Source organism: Salmo salar, chromosome 12 (assembly GCF_965601325.2).
Source record: "Salmo salar chromosome 12, fSalSal1, whole genome shotgun sequence".
In the NCBI taxonomy this organism is placed as follows: domain Eukaryota; kingdom Metazoa; phylum Chordata; class Actinopteri; order Salmoniformes; family Salmonidae; genus Salmo; species Salmo salar.
Genome location: NC_138302.1, coordinates 106,187,305 through 106,209,528, shown reverse-complemented (window position 1 = coordinate 106,209,528; position 22,224 = coordinate 106,187,305). Strand labels below are relative to the sequence as shown.

At 48.5% G+C, this 22,224-nt stretch overlaps 1 protein-coding gene across 4 annotated transcripts in view; it reads right to left on the bottom strand.

Moving 5' to 3' along the window:
• Positions 1-22,224, bottom strand: part of LOC106566264 (lysine-specific demethylase phf2) — a 215,829-nt gene that overhangs the window by 25,943 nt on the left and 167,662 nt on the right. For 2 of the 4 annotated variants that reach the window (XM_082959534.1, XM_082959532.1), the window contains exons 18-19: positions 20,901-21,229; positions 15,329-15,421 (exon numbers count right to left, since the gene is read on the bottom strand). In XM_082959534.1, the coding sequence (XP_082815660.1) occupies positions 15,329-15,421; positions 20,901-21,229 (422 nt within the window). The remainder of the gene's footprint in view (positions 1-15,328; positions 15,422-20,900; positions 21,230-22,224) is intronic. The other 2 variants (XM_082959536.1, XM_082959535.1) reach the window with 1 other exon arrangement.

Below are 22,224 nucleotides of genomic sequence, written 5' to 3'. Positions count from 1 at the left end.
TGTATGGAGTGACAGGTGTAGTGTACCTGTGGGGCTGTATGGAGTGACAGGTGTAGTGTACCTGTGGGGCAGTATGGAGTGACAGGTGTAGTGTACCTGTATGGAGTGACAGGTGTAGTGTACCTGTATGGAGTGACAGGTGTAGTGTACCTGTATAGAGTGACAGGTGTAGTGTACCTGTATGGAGTGATAGGTGTAGTGGGGCTGTATGGAGTGACAGGTGTAGTGTACCTGTGGGGCTGTATGGAGTGACAGGTGTAGTGTACCTGTGGGGCTGTATGGAGTGACAGGTGTAGTGTACCTGTGGGGCTGTATGGAGTGACAGGTGTAGTGTACCTGTGGGGCTGTATGGAGTGACAGGTGTAGTGTACCTGTGGGGCTGTATGGAGTGACAGGTGTAGTGTACCTGTGGGGCTGTATGGAGTGACAGGTGTAGTGTACCTGTGGGGCTGTATGGAGTGACAGGTGTAATGTACCTGTGGGGCTGTATGGAGTGACAGGTGTAGTGTACCTGTGGGGCTGTATGGAGTGACAGGTGTAGTGTACCTGTATGGAGTGACAGGTGTAGTGTACCTGTGGGGCTGTATGGAGTGACAGGTGTAGTGTACCTGTGGGGCTGTATGGAGTGACAGGTGTAGTGTACCTGTGGGGCTGTATGGAGTGACAGGTGTAGTGTACCTGTGGGGCTGTATGGAGTGACAGGTGTAGTTTACCTGTGGGACTGTATGGAGTGACAGGTGTAGTGTACCTGTGGGGCTGTATGGAGTGACAGGTGTAGTGTACCTGTGGGGCTGTATGGAGTGACAGGTGTAGTGTACCTGTGGGGCTGTATGGAGTGACAGGTGTAGTGTACCTGTGGGGCTGTATGGAGTGACAGGTGTAGTGTACCTGTATGGAGTGACAGGTGTAGTGTACCTGTATGGAGTGACAGGTGTAGTGTACCTGTATGGAGTGACAGGTGTAGTGTACCTGTATGGAGTGACAGGTGTAGTGTACCTGTATGGAGTGACAGGTGTAGTGTACCTGTATGGAGTGACAGGTGTAGTGTACCTGTATGGAGTGACAGGTGTAGTGTACCTGTATGGAGTGACAGGTGTAGTGTACCTGTATGGAGTGACAGGTGTAGTGTACCTGTATGGAGTGACAGGTGTAGTGTACCTGTATGGAGTGACAGGTGTAGTGTACCTGTATGGAGTGACAGGTGTAGTGTACCTGTATGGAGTGACAGGTGTAGTGTACCTGTGAGGCTGTATGGAGTGACAGGTGTAGTGTACCTGTGGGGCTGTATGGAGTGACAGGTGTAGTGTACCTGTGGGGCTGTATGGAGTGACAGGTGTAGTGTACCTGTGGGGCTGTATGGAGTGACAGGTGTAGTGTACCTGTGGGGCTGTATGGAGTGACAGGTGTAGTGTACCTGTGGGGCTGTATGGAGTGACAGGTGTAGTGTACCTGTATGGAGTGACAGGTGTAGTGTACCTGTGGGGCTGTATGGAGTGACAGGTGTAGTGTACCTGTGGGGCTGTATGGAGTGACAGGTGTAGTGTACCTGTGGGGCTGTATGGAGTGACAGGTGTAGTGTACCTGTGGGGCTGTATGGAGTGACAGGTGTAGTGTACCTGTGGGGCTGTATGGAGTGACAGGTGTAGTGTACCTGTGGGGCTGTATGGAGTGACAGGTGTAGTGTACCTGTGGGGCTGTATGGAGTGACAGGTGTAGTGTACCTGTATGGAGTGACAGGAGTAGTGTACCTGTATGGAGTGACAGGTGTAGTGTACCTGTATGGAGTGACAGGTGTAGTGTACCTGTGGGGCTGTATGGAGTGACAGGTGTAGTGTACCTGTGGGGCTGTATGGAGTGACAGGTGTAGTGTACCTGTGGGGCTGTATGGAGTGACAGGTGTAGTGTACCTGTGAGGCTGTATGGAGTGACAGGTGTAGTGTACCTGTATGGTGTGACAGGTGTAGTGTACCTGTGGGGCTGTATGGAGTGACAGGTGTAGTGTACCTGTGGGGCTGTATGGAGTGACAGGTGTAGTGTACCTGTGGGGCTGTATGGAGTGACAGGTGTAATGTACCTGTGGGGCTGTATGGAGTGACAGGTGTAGTGTACCTGTGGGGCTGTATGGAGTGACAGGTGTAGTGTACCTGTGGGGCTGTATGGAGTGACAGGTGTAGTGTACCTGTATGGAGTGACAGGTGTAGTGTACCTGTATGGAGTGACAGGTGTAGTGTACCTGTATGGAGTGACAGGTGTAGTGGGGCTGTATGGAGTGACAGGTGTAGTGTACCTGTGGGGCTGTATGGAGTGACAGGTGTAGTGTACCTGTGGGGCTGTATGGAGTGACAGGTGTAGTGTACCTGTGGGGCTGTATGGAGTGACAGGTGTAGTGTACCCGTGGGGCTGTATGGAGTGACAGGTGTAGTGTACCTGTATGGAGTGACAGGTGTAGTGTACCTGTATGGAGTGACAGGTGTAGTGTACCTGTGGGGCTGTATGGAGTGACAGGTGTAATGTACCTGTGGGGCTGTATGGAGTGACAGGTGTAGTGTACCTGTGGGGCTGTATGGAGTGACAGGTGTAGTGTACCTGTGGGGCTGTATGGAGTGACAGGTGTAGTGTACCTGTGGGGCTGTATGGAGTGACAGGTGTAGTGTACCTGTGGGGCTGTATGGAGTGACAGGTGTAATGTACCTGTGGGGCTGTATGGAGTGACAGGTGTAGTGTACCTGTGGGGCTGTATGGAGTGACAGGTGTAGTGTACCTGTGGGGCTGTATGGAGTGACAGGTGTAATGTACCTGTGGGGCTGTATGGAGTGACAGGTGTAGTGTACCTGTGGGGCTGTATGGAGTGACAGGTGTAGTGTACCTGTGGGGCTGTATGGAGTGACAGGTGTAGTGTACCTGTGGGGCTGTATGGAGTGACAGGTGTAGTGTACCTGTGGGGCTGTATGGAGTGACAGGTGTAGTGTACCTGTGGGGCTGTATGGAGTGACAGGTGTAGTGTACCTGTGAGGCTGTATGGAGTGACAGGTGTAGTGTACCTGTATAGAGTGACAGGTGTAGTGTACCTGTATGGAGTGACAGGTGTAGTGTACCTGTATGGAGTGACAGGTGTAGTGTACCTGTATGGAGTGACAGGTGTAGTCTACCTGTATGGAGTGACAGGTGTAGTGTACCTGTGAGGCTGTATGGAGTGACAGGTGTAGTGTACCTGTGGGGCTGTATGGAGTGACAGGTGTAGTGTACCTGTGGGGCTGTATGGAGTGACAGGTGTAGTGTACCTGTATGGAGTGACAGGTGTAGTGTACCTGTATGGAGTGACAGGTGTAGTGTACCTGTATGGAGTGACAGGTGTAGTGTACCTGTGAGGCTGTATGGAGTGACAGGTGTAGTGTACCTGTATGGAGTGACAGGTGTAGTGTACCTGTATGGAGTGACAGGTGTAGTGTACCTGTATGGAGTGACAGGTGTAGTGTACCTGTATGGAGTGACAGGTGTAGTGTACCTGTATGGAGTGACAGGTGTAGTGTACCTGTGGGGCTGTATGGAGTGACAGGTGTAGTGTACCTGTGAGGCTGTATGGAGTGACAGGTGTAGTGTACCTGTATGGAGTGACAGGTGTAGTGTACCTGTATGGAGTGACAGGTGTAGTGTACCTGTGAGGCTGTATGGAGTGACAGGTGTAGTGTACCTGTGGGGCTGTATGGAGTGACAGGTGTAGTGTACCTGTGGGGCTGTATGGAGTGACAGGTGTAGTGTACCTGTGGGGCTGTATGGAGTGACAGGTGTAGTGTACCTGTGGGGCTGTATGGAGTGACAGGTGTAGTGTACCTGTGGGGCTGTATGGAGTGACAGGTGTAGTGTACCTGTATGGAGTGACAGGTGTAGTGTACCTGTGGGGCTGTATGGAGTGACAGGTGTAGTGTACCTGTATGGAGTGACAGGTGTAGTGTACCTGTATGGAGTGACAGGTTTAGTGTACCTGTATGGAGTGACAGGTGTAGTGTACCTGTATGGAGTGACAGGTGTAGTGTACCTGTATGGAGTGACAGGTGTAGTGTACCTGTATGGAGTGACAGGTGTAGTGTACCTGTATGGAGTGACAGGTGTAGTGTACCTGTGGGGCTGTATGGAGTGACAGGTGTAGTGTACCTGTGGGGCTGTATGGAGTGACAGGTGTAGTGTACCCGTGGGGCTGTATGGAGTGACAGGTGTAGTGTACCTGTATGGAGTGACAGGTGTAGTGTACCTGTATGGAGTGACAGGTGTAGTGTACCTGTGGGGCTGTATGGAGTGACAGGTGTAGTGTACCTGTGGGGCTGTATGGAGTGACAGGTGTAGTGTACCTGTGGGGCTGTATGGAGTGACAGGTGTAGTGTACCTGTGGGGCTGTATGGAGTGACAGGTGTAGTGTACCTGTGGGGCTGTATGGAGTGACAGGTGTAGTGTACCTGTATGGAGTGACAGGTGTAGTGTACCTGTGGGGCTGTATGGAGTGACAGGTGTAGTGTACCTGTGGGGCTGTATGGAGTGACAGGTGTAGTGTACCTGTGGGGCTGTATGGAGTGACAGGTGTAGTGTACCTGTATGGAGTGACAGGTGTAGTGTACCTGTATGGAGTGACAGGTGTAGTGTACCTGTATGGAGTGACAGGTGTAGTGTACCTGTATGGAGTGACAGGTGTAGTGTACCTGTATGGAGTGACAGGTGTAGTGTACCTGTATGGAGTGACAGGTGTAGTGTACCTGTATGGAGTGACAGGTGTAGTGTACCTGTATGGAGTGACAGGTGTAGTGTACCTGTATGGAGTGACAGGTGTAGTGTACCTGTATGGAGTGACAGGTGTAGTGTACCTGTATGGAGTGACAGGTGTAGTGTACCTGTATGGAGTGACAGGTGTAGTGTACCTGTATGGAGTGACAGGTGTAGTGTACCTGTATGGAGTGACAGGTGTAGTGTACCTGTGGGGCTGTATGGAGTGACAGGTGTAGTGTACCTGTGGGGCTGTATGGAGTGACAGGTGTAGTGTACCTGTGGGGCTGTATGGAGTGACAGGTGTAGTGTACCTGTGGGGCTGTATGGAGTGACAGGTGTAGTGTACCTGTGGGGCTGTATGGAGTGACAGGTGTAGTGTACCTGTGGGGCTGTATGGAGTGACAGGTGTAGTGTACCTGTGGGGCTGTATGGAGTGACAGGTGTAGTGTACCTGTGGGGCTGTATGGAGTGACAGGTGTAGTGTACCTGTATGGAGTGACAGGTGTAGTGTACCTGTATGGAGTGACAGGTGTAGTGTACCTGTATGGAGTGACAGGTGTAGTGTACCTGTGAGGGCTGTATGGAGTGACAGGTGTAGTGTACCTGTGGGGCTGTATGGAGTGACAGGTGTAGTGTACCTGTGGGGCTGTATGGAGTGACAGGTGTAGTGTACCTGTGGGGCTGTATGGAGTGACAGGTGTAGTGTACCTGTGGGGCTGTATGGAGTGACAGGTGTAGTGTACCTGTGGGGCTGTATGGAGTGACAGGTGTAGTGTACCTGTGGGGCTGTATGGAGTGACAGGTGTAGTGTACCTGTATGGAGTGACAGGTGTAGTGTACCTGGGGCTTATGGAGTGACAGGTGTAGTGTACCTGTGGGGCTGTATGGAGTGACAGGTGTAGTGTACCTGTGGGGCTGTATGGAGTGACAGGTGTAGTGTACCTGTGGGGCTGTATGGAGTGACAGGTGTAGTGTACCTGTGGGGCTGTATGGAGTGACAGGTGTAGTGTACCTGTGGGGCTGTATGGAGTGACAGGTGTAGTGTACCTGTGGGGCTGTATGGAGTGACAGGTGTAGTGTACCTGTGGGGCTGTATGGAGTGACAGGTGTAGTGTACCTGTGGGCTGTATGGAGTGACAGGTGTAGTGTACCTGTGGGCTGTATGGAGTGACAGGTGTAGTGTACCTGTGGGGCTGTATGGAGTGACAGGTGTAGTGTACCTGTATGGAGTGACAGGTGTAGTGTACCTGTATGGAGTGACAGGTGTAGTGTACCTGTATGGAGTGACAGGTGTAGTGTACCTGTATGGAGTGACAGGTGTAGTGTACCTGTATGGAGTGACAGGTGTAGTGTACCTGTATGGAGTGACAGGTGTAGTGTACCTGTGGGGCTGTATGGAGTGACAGGTGTAGTGTACCTGTGGGGCTGTATGGAGTGACAGGTGTAGTGTACCTGTGGGGCTGTATGGAGTGACAGGTGTAGTGTACCTGTGGGGCTGTATGGAGTGACAGGTGTAGTGTACCTGTATGGAGTGACAGGTGTAGTGTACCTGTATGGAGTGACAGGTGTAGTCTACCTGTATGGAGTGACAGGTGTAGTGTACCTGTGAGGCTGTATGGAGTGACAGGTGTAGTGTACATGTGGGGCTGTATGGAGTGACAGGTGTAGTGTACCTGTGGGGCTGTATGGAGTGACAGGTGTAGTGTACCTGTGGGGCTGTATGGAGTGACAGGTGTAGTGTACCTGTATGGAGTGACAGGTGTAGTGTACCTGTATGGAGTGACAGGTGTAGTGTACCTGTATGGAGTGACAGGTGTAGTGTACCTGTATGGAGTGACAGGTGTAGTGTACCTGTGGGGCTGTATGGAGTGACAGGTGTAGTGTACCTGTATGGAGTGACAGGTGTAGTGTACCTGTATGGAGTGACAGGTGTAGTGTACCTGTATGGAGTGACAGGTGTAGTGTACCTGTATGGAGTGACAGGTGTAGTGTACCTGTATGGAGTGACAGGTGTAGTGTACCTGTATGGAGTGACAGGTGTAGTGTACCTGTGGGGCTGTATGGAGTGACAGGTGTAGTGTACCTGTGGGGCTGTATGGAGTGACAGGTGTAGTGTACCTGTGGGGCTGTATGGAGTGACAGGTGTAGTGTACCTGTGGGGCTGTATGGAGTGACAGGTGTAGTGTACCTGTATGGAGTGACAGGTGTAGTGTACCCGTGGGGCTGTATGGAGTGACAGGTGTAGTGTACCTGTGGGGCTGTATGGAGTGACAGGTGTAGTGTACCTGTGGGGCTGTATGGAGTGACAGGTGTAGTGTACCTGTGGGGCTGTATGGAGTGACAGGTGTAGTGTACCTGTGGGGCTGTATGGAGTGACAGGTGTAGTGTACCTGTGGGGCTGTATGGAGTGACAGGTGTAGTGTACCTGTGGGGCTGTATGGAGTGACAGGTGTAGTGTACCTGTGGGGCTGTATGGAGTGACAGGTGTAGTGTACCTGTGGGGCTGTATGGAGTGACAGGTGTAGTGTACCTGTGGGGCTGTATGGAGTGACAGGTGTAGTGTACCTGTGGGGCTGTATGGAGTGACAGGTGTAGTGTACCTGTATGGAGTGACAGGTGTAGTGTACCTGTGGGGCTGTATGGAGTGACAGGTGTAGTGTACCTGTATGGAGTGACAGGTGTAGTGTACCTGTGGGGCTGTATGGAGTGACAGGTGTAGTGTACCTGTGGGGCTGTATGGAGTGACAGGTGTAGTGTACCTGTGGGGCTGTATGGAGTGACAGGTGTAGTGTACCTGTGGGGCTGTATGGAGTGACAGGTGTAGTGTACCTGTGGGGCTGTATGGAGTGACAGGTGTAGTGTACCTGTATGGAGTGACAGGTGTAGTGTACCTGTATGGAGTGACAGGTGTAGTGTACCTGTATGGAGTGACAGGTGTAGTGTACCTGTATGGAGTGACAGGTGTAGTGGGGCTGTATGGAGTGACAGGTGTAGTGGGGCTGTATGGAGTGACAGGTGTAGTGTACCTGTGGGGCTGTATGGAGTGACAGGTGTAGTGTACCTGTGGGGCTGTATGGAGTGACAGGTGTAGTGTACCTGTGGGGCTGTATGGAGTGACAGGTGTAGTGTACCTGTGGGGCTGTATGGAGTGACAGGTGTAGTGTACCTGTGGGGCTGTATGGAGTGACAGGTGTAGTGTACCTGTGGGGCTGTATGGAGTGACAGGTGTAGTGTACCTGTGGGGCTGTATGGAGTGACAGGTGTAGTGTACCTGTGGGGCTGTATGGAGTGACAGGTGTAGTGTACCTGTGGGGCTGTATGGAGTGACAGGTGTAGTGTACCTGTGGGGCTGTATGGAGTGACAGGTGTAGTGTACCTGTATGGAGTGACAGGTGTAGTGTACCTGTATGGAGTGACAGGTGTAGTGTACCTGTATGGAGTGACAGGTGTAGTGTACCTGTATGGAGTGACAGGTGTAGTGTACCTGTGGGGCTGTATGGAGTGACAGGTGTAGTGTACCTGTGGGGCTGTATGGAGTGACAGGCGTAGTGTACCTGTGGGGCTGTATGGAGTGACAGGTGTAGTGTACCTGTGGGGCTGTATGGAGTGACAGGTGTAGTGTACCTGTATGGAGTGACAGGTGTAGTGTACCTGTATGGAGTGACAGGAGTAGTGTACCTGTATGGAGTGACAGGTGTAGTGTACCTGTGGGGCTGTATGGAGTGACAGGTGTAGTGTACCTGTATGGAGTGACAGGTGTAGTGTACCTGTATGGAGTGACAGGTGTAGTGTACCTGTATGGAGTGACAGGTGTAGTGTACCTGTATGGAGTGACAGGTGTAGTGTACCTGTATGGAGTGACAGGTGTAGTGTACCTGTATGGAGTGACAGGTGTAGTGTACCGGGGCTGTATGGAGTGACAGGTGTAGTGTACCTGTGGGGCTGTATGGAGTGACAGGTGTAGTGTACCTGTGGGGCTGTATGGAGTGACAGGTGTAGTGTACCTGTGGGGCTGTATGGAGTGACAGGTGTAGTGTACCTGTGGGGCTGTATGGAGTGACAGGTGTAGTGTACCTGTGGGGCTGTATGGAGTGACAGGTGTAGTGTACCTGTGGGGCTGTATGGAGTGACAGGTGTAGTGTACCTGTGGGGCTGTATGGAGTGACAGGTGTAGTGTACCTGTGGGGCTGTATGGAGTGACAGGTGTAGTGTACCTGTGGGGCTGTATGGAGTGACAGGTGTAGTGTACCTGTGGGGCTGTATGGAGTGACAGGTGTAGTGTACCTGTGGGGCTGTATGGAGTGACAGGTGTAGTGTACCTGTATGGAGTGACAGGTGTAGTGTACCTGTATGGAGTGACAGGTGTAGTGTACCTGTATGGAGTGACAGGTGTAGTGTACCTGTATGGAGTGACAGGTGTAGTGTACCTGTATGGAGTGACAGGTGTAGTGTACCTGTATGGAGTGACAGGTGTAGTGTACCTGTATGGAGTGACAGGTGTAGTGTACCTGTATGGAGTGACAGGTGTAGTGTACCTGTATGGAGTGACAGGTGTAGTGTACCTGTATGGAGTGACAGGTGTAGTGTACCTGTATGGAGTGACAGGTGTAGTGTACCTGTGGGGCTGTATGGAGTGACAGGTGTAGTGTACCTGTGGGGCTGTATGGAGTGACAGGTGTAGTGTACCTGTGGGGCTGTATGGAGTGACAGGTGTAGTGTACCTGTGGGGCTGTATGGAGTGACAGGTGTAGTGTACCTGTGGGGCTGTATGGAGTGACAGGTGTAGTGTACCTGTGGGGCTGTATGGAGTGACAGGTGTAGTGTACCTGTATGGAGTGACAGGTGTAGTGTACCTGTATGGAGTGACAGGTGTAGTGTACCTGTATGGAGTGACAGGTGTAGTGTACCTGTATGGAGTGACAGGTGTAGTGTACCTGTATGGAGTGACAGGTGTAGTGTACCTGTATGGAGTGACAGGTGTAGTGTACCTGTATGGAGTGACAGGTGTAGTGTACCTGTATGGAGTGACAGGTGTAGTGTACCTGTATGGAGTGACAGGTGTAGTGTACCTGGTATGGAGTGACAGGTGTAGTGTACCTGTGGGGCTGTATGGAGTGACAGGTGTAGTGTACCTGTGGGGCTGTATGGAGTGACAGGTGTAGTGTACCTGTGGGGCTGTATGGAGTGACAGGTGTAGTGTACCTGTGGGGCTGTATGGAGTGACAGGTGTAGTGTACCTGTGGGGCTGTATGGAGTGACAGGTGTAGTGTACCTGTATGGAGTGACAGGTGTAGTGTACCTGTATGGAGTGACAGGTGTAGTGTACCTGTATGGAGTGACAGGTGTAGTGTACCTGTGGGGCTGTATGGAGTGACAGGTGTAGTGTACCTGTGGGGCTGTATGGAGTGACAGGTGTAGTGTACCTGTATGGAGTGACAGGTGTAGTGTACCTGTATGGAGTGACAGGTGTAGTGTACCTGTATGGAGTGACAGGTGTAGTGTACCTGTATGGAGTGACAGGTGTAGTGTACCGGCTGTATGGAGTGACAGGTGTAGTGTACGGCTGTATGGAGTGACAGGTGTAGTGTACCTGTATGGAGTGACAGGTGTAGTGTACCTGTATGGAGTGACAGGTGTAGTGTACCTGTGGGGCTGTATGGAGTGACAGGTGTAGTGTACCTGTGGGGCTGTATGGAGTGACAGGTGTAGTGTACCTGTATGGAGTGACAGGTGTAGTGTACCTGTATGGAGTGACAGGTGTAGTGTACCTGTGGGGCTGTATGGAGTGACAGGTGTAGTGTACCTGTGGGGCTGTATGGAGTGACAGGTGTAGTGTACCTGTGGGGCTGTATGGAGTGACAGGTGTAGTGTACCTGTGGGGCTGTATGGAGTGACAGGTGTAGTGTACCTGTGGGGCTGTATGGAGTGACAGGTGTAGTGTACCTGTGGGGCTGTATGGAGTGACAGGTGTAGTGTACCTGTGGGGCTGTATGGAGTGACAGGTGTAGTGTACCTGTGGGGCTGTATGGAGTGACAGGTGTAGTGTACCTGTGGGGCTGTATGGAGTGACAGGTGTAGTGTACCTGTGGGGCTGTATGGAGTGACAGGTGTAGTGTACCTGTGGGGCTGTATGGAGTGACAGGTGTAGTGTACCTGTGGGGCTGTATGGAGTGACAGGTGTAGTGTACCTGTGGGGCTGTATGGAGTGACAGGTGTAGTGTACCTGTGGGGCTGTATGGAGTGACAGGTGTAGTGTACCTGTGGGGCTGTATGGAGTGACAGGTGTAGTGTACCTGTGGGGCTGTATGGAGTGACAGGTGTAGTGTACCTGTATGGAGTGACAGGTGTAGTGTACCTGTATGGAGTGACAGGTGTAGTGTACCTGTATGGAGTGACAGGTGTAGTGTACCTGTATGGAGTGACAGGTGTAGTGTACCTGTATGGAGTGACAGGTGTAGTGTACCTGTGGGGCTGTATGGAGTGACAGGTGTAGTGTACCTGTGGGGCTGTATGGAGTGACAGGTGTAGTGTACCTGTGGGGCTGTATGGAGTGACAGGTGTAGTGTACCTGTGGGGCTGTATGGAGTGACAGGTGTAGTGTACCTGTGGGGCTGTATGGAGTGACAGGTGTAGTGTACCTGTGGGGCTGTATGGAGTGACAGGTGTAGTGTACCTGTGGGGCTGTATGGAGTGACAGGTGTAGTGTACCTGTGGGGCTGTATGGAGTGACAGGTGTAGTGTACCTGTGGGGCTGTATGGAGTGACAGGTGTAGTGTACCTGTGGGGCTGTATGGAGTGACAGGTGTAGTGTACCTGTATGGAGTGACAGGTGTAGTGTACCTGTATGGAGTGACAGGTGTAGTGTACCTGTGGGGCTGTATGGAGTGACAGGTGTAGTGTACCTGTGGGGCTGTATGGAGTGACAGGTGTAGTGTACCTGTGGGGCTGTATGGAGTGACAGGTGTAGTGTACCTGTGGGGCTGTATGGAGTGACAGGTGTAGTGTACCTGTGGGGCTGTATGGAGTGACAGGTGTAGTGTACCTGTGGGGCTGTATGGAGTGACAGGTGTAGTGTACCTGTGGGGCTGTATGGAGTGACAGGTGTAGTGTACCTGTGGGGCTGTATGGAGTGACAGGTGTAGTGTACCTGTGGGGCTGTATGGAGTGACAGGTGTAGTGTACCTGTGGGGCTGTATGGAGTGACAGGTGTAGTGTACCTGTGGGGCTGTATGGAGTGACAGGTGTAGTGTACCTGTGGGGCTGTATGGAGTGACAGGTGTAGTGTACCTGTGGGGCTGTATGGAGTGACAGGTGTAGTGTACCTGTGGGGCTGTATGGAGTGACAGGTGTAGTGTACCTGTGGGGCTGTATGGAGTGACAGGTGTAGTGTACCTGTGGGGCTGTATGGAGTGACAGGTGTAGTGTACCTGTGGGGCTGTATGGAGTGACAGGTGTAGTGTACCTGTGGGGCTGTATGGAATGACAGGTGTAGTGTACCTGTGAGGCTGTATGGAGTGACAGGTGTAGTGTACCTGTGGGGCTGTATGGAGTGACAGGTGTAGTGTACCTGTGGGGCTGTATGGAGTGACAGGTGTAGTGTACCTGTGGGGCTGTATGGAGTGACAGGTGTAGTGTACCTGTATGGAGTGACAGGTGTAGTGTACCTGTATGGAGTGACAGGTGTAGTGTACCTGTATGGAGTGACAGGTGTAGTGTACCTGTATAGAGTGACAGGTGTAGTGTACCTGTATGGAGTGACAGGTGTAGTGTACCTGTATGGAGTGACAGGTGTAGTGTACCTGTATGGAGTGACAGGTGTAGTGTACCTGTATGGAGTGACAGGTGTAGTGTACCTGTATGGAGTGACAGGTGTAGTGTACCTGTGGGGCTGTATGGAGTGACAGGTGTAGTGTACCTGTGGGGCTGTATGGAGTGACAGGTGTAGTGTACCTGTGGGGCTGTATGGAGTGACAGGTGTAGTGTACCTGTGGGGCTGTATGGAGTGACAGGTGTAGTGTACCTGTGGGGCTGTATGGAGTGACAGGTGTAGTGTACCTGTGGGGCTGTATGGAGTGACAGGTGTAGTGTACCTGTGGGGCTGTATGGAGTGACAGGTGTAGTGTACCTGTGGGGCTGTATGGAGTGACAGGTGTAGTGTACCTGTGGGGCTGTATGGAGTGACAGGTGTAGTGTACCTGTGGGGCTGTATGGAGTGACAGGTGTAGTGTACCTGTGGGGCTGTATGGAGTGACAGGTGTAGTGTACCTGTGGGGCTGTATGGAGTGACAGGTGTAGTGTACCTGTGAGGCTGTATGGAGTGACAGGTGTAGTGTACCTGTGGGGCTGTATGGAGTGACAGGTGTAGTGTACCTGTGGGGCTGTATGGAGTGACAGGTGTAGTGTACCTGTGGGGCTGTATGGAGTGACAGGTGTAGTGTACCTGTGGGGCTGTATGGAGTGACAGGTGTAGTGTACCTGTGGGGCTGTATGGAGTGACAGGTGTAGTGTACCTGTATGGATTGACAGGTGTAGTGTACCCGTGGGGCTGTATGGAGTGACAGGTGTAGTGTACCTGTGGGGCTGTATGGAGTGACAGGTGTAGTGTACCTGTGGGGCTGTATGGAGTGACAGGTGTAGTGTACCTGTGGGGCTGTATGGAGTGACAGGTGTAGTGTACCTGTGGGGCTGTATGGAGTGACAGGTGTAGTGTACCTGTGGGGCTGTATGGAGTGACAGGTGTAGTGTACCTGTGGGGCTGTATGGAGTGACAGGTGTAGTGTACCTGTGGGGCTGTATGGAGTGACAGGTGTAGTGTACCTGTGGGGCTGTATGGAGTGACAGGTGTAGTGTACCTGTGGGGCTGTATGGAGTGACAGGTGTAGTGTACCTGTGGGGCTGTATGGAGTGACAGGTGTAGTGTACCTGTGGGGCTGTATGGAGTGACAGGTGTAGTGTACCTGTGGGGCTGTATGGAGTGACAGGTGTAGTGTACCTGTGGGGCTGTATGGAGTGACAGGTGTAGTGTACCTGTGGGGCTGTATGGAGTGACAGGTGTAGTGTACCTGTGGGGCTGTATGGAGTGACAGGTGTAGTGTACCTGTATGGAGTGACAGGTGTAATGTACCTGTGGGGCTGTATGGAGTGACAGGTGTAGTGTACCTGTGGGGCTGTATGGAGTGACAGGTGTAGTGTACCTGTGGGGCTGTATGGAGTGACAGGTGTAGTGTACCTGTGGGGCTGTATGGAGTGACAGGTGTAGTGTACCTGTGGGGCTGTATGGAGTGACAGGTGTAGTGTACCTGTGGGGCTGTATGGAGTGACAGGTGTAGTGTACCTGTGGGGCTGTATGGAGTGACAGGTGTAGTGTACCTGTGGGGCTGTATGGAGTGACAGGTGTAGTGTACCTGTAGGTGACAGGTGTAGTGTACCTGTATGGAGTGACAGGTGTAGTGTACCTGTATGGAGTGACAGGTGTAGTGTACCTGTATGGAGTGACAGGTGTAGTGTACCTGTATGGAGTGACAGGTGTAGTGGGGCTGTATGGAGTGACAGGTGTAGTGTACCTGTGGGGCTGTATGGAGTGACAGGTGTAGTGTACCTGTGGGGCTGTATGGAGTGACAGGTGTAGTGTACCTGTGGGGCTGTATGGAGTGACAGGTGTAGTGTACCTGTGGGGCTGTATGGAGTGACAGGTGTAGTGTACCTGTGGGGCTGTATGGAGTGACAGGTGTAGTGTACCTGTGGGGCTGTATGGAGTGACAGGTGTAGTGTACCTGTGGGGCTGTATGGAGTGACAGGTGTAGTGTACCTGTGGGGCTGTATGGAGTGACAGGTGTAGTGTACCTGTGGGGCTGTATGGAGTGACAGGTGTAGTGTACCTGTGGGGCTGTATGGAGTGACAGGTGTAGTGTACCTGTGGGGCTGTATGGAGTGACAGGTGTAGTGTACCTGTGGGGCTGTATGGAGTGACAGGTGTAGTGTACCTGTGGGGCTGTATGGAGTGACAGGTGTAGTGTACCTGTATGGAGTGACAGGTGTAGTGTACCTGTATGGAGTGACAGGTGTAGTGTACCTGTATGGAGTGACAGGTGTAGTGTACCTGTGGGGCTGTATGGAGTGACAGGTGTAGTGTACCTGTGGGGCTGTATGGAGTGACAGGTGTAGTGTACCTGTGGGGCTGTATGGAGTGACAGGTGTAGTGTACCTGTATGGAGTGACAGGTGTAGTGTACCTGTGAGGCTGTATGGAGTGACAGGTGTATTGTACCTGTGGGGCTGTATGGAGTGACAGGTGTAGTGTACCTGTATGGAGTGACAGGTGTAGTGTACCTGTGAGGCTGTATGGAGTGACAGGTGTATTGTACCTGTGGGGCTGTATGGAGTGACAGGTGTAGTGTACCTGTGGGGCTGTATGGAGTGACAGGTGTAGTGTACCTGTGGGGCTGTATGGAGTGACAGGTGTAATGTACCTGTGGGGCTGTATGGAGTGACAGGTGTAGTGTACCTGTGGGGCTGTATGGAGTGACAGGTGTAGTGTACCTGTGGGGCTGTATGGAGTGACAGGTGTAGTGTACCTGTGGGGCTGTACGGAGTGTCTGAACCTTTCCTCTTCTTGGATCTGGATTTGAAGACAGGGTTATCCTCTTCGGACTCTAGAGAGGGGTAAACTGGAACAAACACACCCTCTGGTTAGTTAACACTCATACAGGGATGGATATTAAGCTAGCCTGCTAGTTCGAGGCTAGTACTTTTCAGACCAGGCTAGTAGAAAACGTGCCGAACTAGCCCGCCGGCGAGATACATTTAGTCTTTTCAAATATCGCACGGCTCAGAATTCGACCCGGGCTAGTAAACAAATCCTGAAGTTCCAACCCTGATCATAGATGATCCACAGCTCAACACTGTCTTCTTCCTGTCTTTTTCCACAGCTCAACACTGTCTTCTTCCACAGCTCAACACTGTCCTCTTCCACAGCTCAACACTGTCTTCTTCCACAGCTCAACACTGTCTTCTTCCACAGCTCAACACTGTCCTCTTCCACAGCTCAACACTGTATTCTTCCACAGCTCAACACTGTCTTCTTCCACAGCTCAACACTGTATTCTTCCACAGCTCAACACTGTATTCTTCCTGTCCTCTTCCACAGCTCAACACTGTCTTCTTCCACAGCTCAACACTGTCTTCTTCCACAGCTCAACACTGTCTTCTTCCACAGCTCAACACTGTCTTCTTCCACAGCTCAACACTGTCTTCTTCCACAGCTCAACACTGTCCTCTTCCACAGCTCAACACTGTCTTCTTCCACAGCTCAACACTGTCTTCTTCCACAGCTCAACACTGTCCTCTTCCACAGCTCAACACTGTATTCTTCCACAGCTCAACACTGTCTTCTTCCACAGCTCAACACTGTATTCTTCCACAGCTCAACACTGTATTCTTCCTGTCCTCTTCCACAGCTCAACACTGTCTTCTTCCACAGCTCAACACTGTCTTCTTCCACAGCTCAACACTGTCTTCTTCCACAGCTCAACACTGTCTTCTTCCACAGCTCAACACTGTATTCTTCCTGTCTTCTTCCACAGCTCAACACTGTATTCTTCCTGTCCTCTTCCACAGCTCAACACTGTCTTCTTCCTGTCTTCTTCCACAGCTCAACACTGTCCTCTTCCACAGCTCAACACTGTCTTCTTCCACAGCTCAACACTGTATTCTTCCTGTCCTCTTCCACAGCTCAACACTGTCTTCTTCCTGTCTTCTTCCACAGCTCAACACTGTCTTCTTCCACAGCTCAACACTGTCCTCTTCCACAGCTCAACACTGTCCTCTTCCACAGCTCAACACTGTCCTCTTCCACAGCTCAACACTGTCTTCTTCCACAGCTCAACACTGTCTTCTTCCACAGCTCAACACTGTCCTCTTCCACAGCTCAACACTGTCCTCTTCCACAGCTCAACACTGTCTTCTTCCACAGCTCAACACTGTCCTCTTCCACAGCTCAACACTGTCTTCTTCCACAGCTCAACACTGTCTTCTTCCTGTCCTCTTCCACAGCTCAACACTGTCCTCTTCCACAGCTCAACACTGTCCTCTTCCACAGCTCAACACTGTCCTCTTCCACAGCTCAACACTGTCCTCTTCCTGTCTTCTTCCACAGCTCCTCATGATCCACAGCTCCTTCAATCACATCCTCTTTTATTCACTCTCTCCTCAATCTTCTAAAAAGTAACCTTCCTGAAAGTGGCATATTTCTATCGAGCGATGACACATTTCAGAGGCCAACCAATCTAATTGCTCCATGTGTTGATGATGATGATGTGCATTGCTGCAGTATTTGGTTCCACCTCCATTAACATGCTTTCTCTCCCCCCCTCTCTCCCCCTCTCTCTCCAGCTGTGCGGCAGCTGCATCCTCCCTCCTTCCATCCATAGCTCTCTCCCCCTAGCAGAGCAGAGTAGAAGGAAGGGTAGAGGCTCCACACCACTCTGCAAACACACGCTGTATAACCACTGTCTCAGCTAAGAACAAAGTTGAAGACCTACTCTCATAGACCCTGTCGCTAGAACTGACAGCCATCAGTTAGTCAGAGGAATATCTGTTGTATCTGTAGTAGAACATGACTCATATCTCTAGTAGAACATGTCTCATATCTCTAATGGAACATGTCTCATATCTCTAATGGAACATGTCTCATATCTCTAATGGAACATGTCTCATATCTCTAATGGAACATGTCTCATATCTCTAATGGAACATGTCTCATATCTCTAATGGAACATGTATCATATCTCTAATCTCTAATGGAACATGTATCATATCTCTAATGGAACATGTCTCATATCTCTAGTAGAACATGTATCATATCTCTAATGGAACATGTATCATATCTCTAATGGAACATGTCTCATATCTCTAATGGAAAATGTCTCATATCTCTAATCTCTAGTGGAACATGTCTCATATCTCTAATGGAAAATGTCTCATATCTCTAATGGAACATGTCTCATCTCTCTAATGGAACATGTCTCATATCTCTAATCTCTAGTGGAACATGTCTCATATCTCTAATGGAACATGTATCATATCTCAAGTGGAACATGTCTCATATCTCTAATGGAACATGTCTCATATCTCTAGTGGAACATGTATCATATCTCTAATGGAACATGTATCATATCTCTAATGGAACATGACTCATATCTCTAATCTCTAGTGGAACATGTCTCATATCTCTAATGGAACATGTCTCATATCTCAAGTGGAACATGTCTCATATCTCTAATGGAACATGTATCATATCTCAAGTGGAACATGTCTCATATCTCTAATGGAACATGTCTCATATCTCTAATGGAACATGTCTCATATCTCTAATGGAACATGACTCATATCTCTAATGGAACATGACTCATATCTCTAATGGAACATGTCTCATATCTCTAGTGGAACATGTCTCATATCTCTAGTGGATCATGTCTCATATCTCTAGTGGATCATGTCTCATCTCTCTAATGGAACATGTATCATATCTCTAGTGGAACATGTCTCATATCTCTAGTAGAACATGTCTCATATCTCTAATGGAACATGTCTCATATCTCTAATGGAACATGTCTCATATCTCTAATGGAACATGTCTCATATCTCTAATCTCTAGTGGAACATGTCTCATATCTCTAATGGAACATGTATCATATCTCAAGTGGAACATGTCTCATATCTCTAGTGGAACATGTATCATATCTCTAATGGAACATGTATCATATCTCTAATGGAACATGTATCATATCTCTAATGGAACATGTATCATATCTCTAGTGGAACATGTCTCATATCTCTAATGGAACATGTCTCATATCTCAAGTGGAACATGTCTCATATCTCTAATGGAACATGTCTCATATCTCTAATGGAACATGTCTCATATCTCTAGTGGATCATGTCTCATATCTCTAGTGGATCATGTCTCATATCTCTAGTGGATCATGTCTCATCTCTCTAATGGAACATGTATCATATCTCTAGTGGAACATGTCTCATATCTCTAGTGGAACATGTCTCATATCTCTAGTAGAACATGTCTCATATCTCTAGTGGAACATGTATCATATCTCTAGTGGAACATGACTCATATCTCTAATGGAACATGACTCATATCTCTAATGGAACATATATCATATCTCTAGTAGAACAAGTATTATATCTCCAGTGGAAACTCTACTATATCTCCAGTGGAAACTCTACTATATCTACAGTGGAAACTCTACTATATCTCCAGTGGAAACTCTTCTATATCTCCAGTGGAAACTCTTCTATATCTCCAGTGGAAACTCTACTATATCTACAGTGGAAACTCTTCTATATCTCCAGTGGAAACTCTTCTATATCTCCAGTGGAAACTCTACTATATCTCCAGTGGAAACTCTACTATATCTCCAGTGGAAACTCTACTATATCTACAGTGGAAACTCTACTATATCTACAGTGGAAACTCTACTATATCTCCAGTGGAAACTCTACTATATCTACAGTGGAAACTCTACTATATCTCCAGTGGAAACTCTACTATATCTACAGTGGAAACTCTATTATATCTACAGTGGAAACTCTACTATATCTACAGTGGAAACTCTACTATATCTACAGTGGAAACTCTAATATATCTACAGTGGAAACTCTATTATATCTACAGTGGAAACTCTAATATATCTCTAGTAGAAACTACTCTATAACTTTAGTAAAACATGCATCATATCTCTAGTGGAAACTGTATTATATATCTATAGTAGAACATGTATTATATATCTATAGTAGAACATGTATCATATCTCTAGTGGAAACTGTATTATATATCTACAGTAGAACATGTATTATATATCTATAGTAGAACATGTATCATATCTCTAGTGGAAACTGTATTATATATCTACAGTAGAACATGTATCATATCTCTAGTGGAAACTTTACTATATCTATAGTAGAACATGCATCATATCTCTAGTGGAAACTGTATTATATATCTATAGTAGAACATGTATTATATATCTATAGTAGAACATGCATCATATCTCTAGTGGAAACTGTATTATATATCTACAGTAGAACATGTATTATATATCTATAGTAGAACATGTATCATATCTCTAGTGGAAACTGTATTATATATCTATAGTAGAACATGCATTATATATCTACAGTAGAACATGTTTCATATCTCTAGTGGAAACTTTACTATATCTATAGTAGAACATGCATCATATCTCTAGTGGAAACTGTATTATATATCTATAGTAGAACATGTATCATATGTCTAGTGGAAACTTTACTATATCTATAGTAGAACATGCATTATATCTCTACAGTAGAACATGCATCATATCTCTAGTGGAAACTCTATTATATATCTATAGTAGAACATGCATCATATGTCTAGTGGAAACTCTATTATATATCTATAGTAGAACATGCATCATATGTCTAGTGGAAACTCTATTATATATCTATAGTAGAACATGCATCATATCTCTAGTGGAAACTGGATTATATATCTATAGTAGAACATGCATCATATCTCTAGTGGAAACTCTATTATATATCTATAGTAGAACATGCATCATATGTCTAGTGGAAACTGGATTATATATCTATAGTAGAACATGTATCATATCTCTAGTGGAAACTTTACTATATCTATAGTAGAACATGCATCATATCTCTAGTGGAAACTGGATTATATATCTATAGTAGAACATGTATTATATATCTATAGTAGAACATGTATCATATCTCTAGTGGAAACTTTACTATATCTATAGTAGAACATGCATCATATGTCTAGTGGAAACTCTATTATATATCTATAGTAGAACATGCATCATATGTCTAGTGGAAACTCTATTATATATCTATAGTAGAACATGCATCATATGTCTAGTGGAAACTCTATTATATATCTATAGTAGAACATGCATCATATCTCTAGTGGAAACTGGATTATATATCTATAGTAGAACATGCATCATATCTCTAGTGGAAACTCTATTATATATCTATAGTAGAACATGCATCATATGTCTAGTGGAAACTATCATATCTCTAGTAGAAAATGTATCATGACTCTAGTGGAAAGTACTAGATATCTCTAGTTACCATAATCTGAATCCTTGAAGCAGGCGTCCATGTGATCCTGATCATCATCGAACTCGGCACTGTCGACGCTGCTGCTCTTCTTCGTCTTCTTGGGGAGTCGTTTGGCCGGCCGCTTACTTACTCCTCCTCCTGCTCCGCTTGCTGCTCCTCCCTTCCATCCAGCGGTGGTGGTGTTGGAGTGGTTTCTGCCGGGCCGGTCGCAGCCCCAGGCCCCAGGGGTGTCGGAGGAGGAGATGGCTGCGGCCCCAGCGGTAGCCCCGGAGGACAGGTTGGCCATAGACAACATCCCCTGAATGGCCTCCTGTGTGCTGGGAGATGCAGGTGGCTGACTGTAAGTACGTCAATAAGAAATAACACAACACAATAATACATTACACTGCTGGAAGGTGTACCCGCCGGAGAGAGACAGATCGAGAGAGAGAGAGAGAGAGAGAGAGAGAGAGAGAGAGATGAGAGAGAGAGACAGATCGAGAGAGAGAGAAAGAGAGAGACAGATCGAGAGATCGAGAGAGACAGGAGAGAGACAGATCGAGAGAGAGAGATCGAGAGAGAAGAGAGAGACAGGAGAGAAACAGATCGAGAGAGAAGAGAGAGAGAAGAGAGAGAGAGAGAGAGAGAGACAGATCGAGAGAGAGAGAGAGAGACAGATCGAGAGAGAGAGAGAGAGACAGATCGAGAGAGAGAGAGAGACAGATCGAGAGAGAGAGAGAGAGAGACAGATCGAGAGAGAGAGAGAGAGAGACAGATAGAGCGAGAGACAGATCGAGAGAGAGAGACAGATCGAGAGAGAGAGAGAGAGAGAGAGACAGATCGAGAGAGAGAGAGAGAGAGAGAGAGAGAGAGAGAGAGAGAGAGAGAGAGAGAGAGAGAGAGAGGAGAGAGAGAGAGAGAGAGAGAGAGAATCAGTTATAGAACCCATTGCCCTTTATGGTTGTGAGGTCTGGGGTCCGCTCATCAACCAAGAATTCACAAAATGGAACAAACACAAAATTGAGACTCTGCATGCAGAATTCTGCAAAAATATCCTCCGTGTACAATGTAAAACACCAAATAATGCATACAGAGCAGAATTAGGCCGATATCGCCTAATTATCAAAATCCAGAAAACAGCGGTTAAATTCTACAACCACCTAAAAGGAAGTGATTCCCAAACCTTCCATAACAAAGCCATCACCTACAGAGAGATGAACCTGGAGAAGAGTCTCCTAAGCAAGCTCGTCCTATAGAGCCCCAGGACAGCAACACAATTAGACCCAACCAAATCATGAGAAAAAAAAAGATAATTACTTGACACATTGGAAAGAATTAACAAAAAAACAGAGCA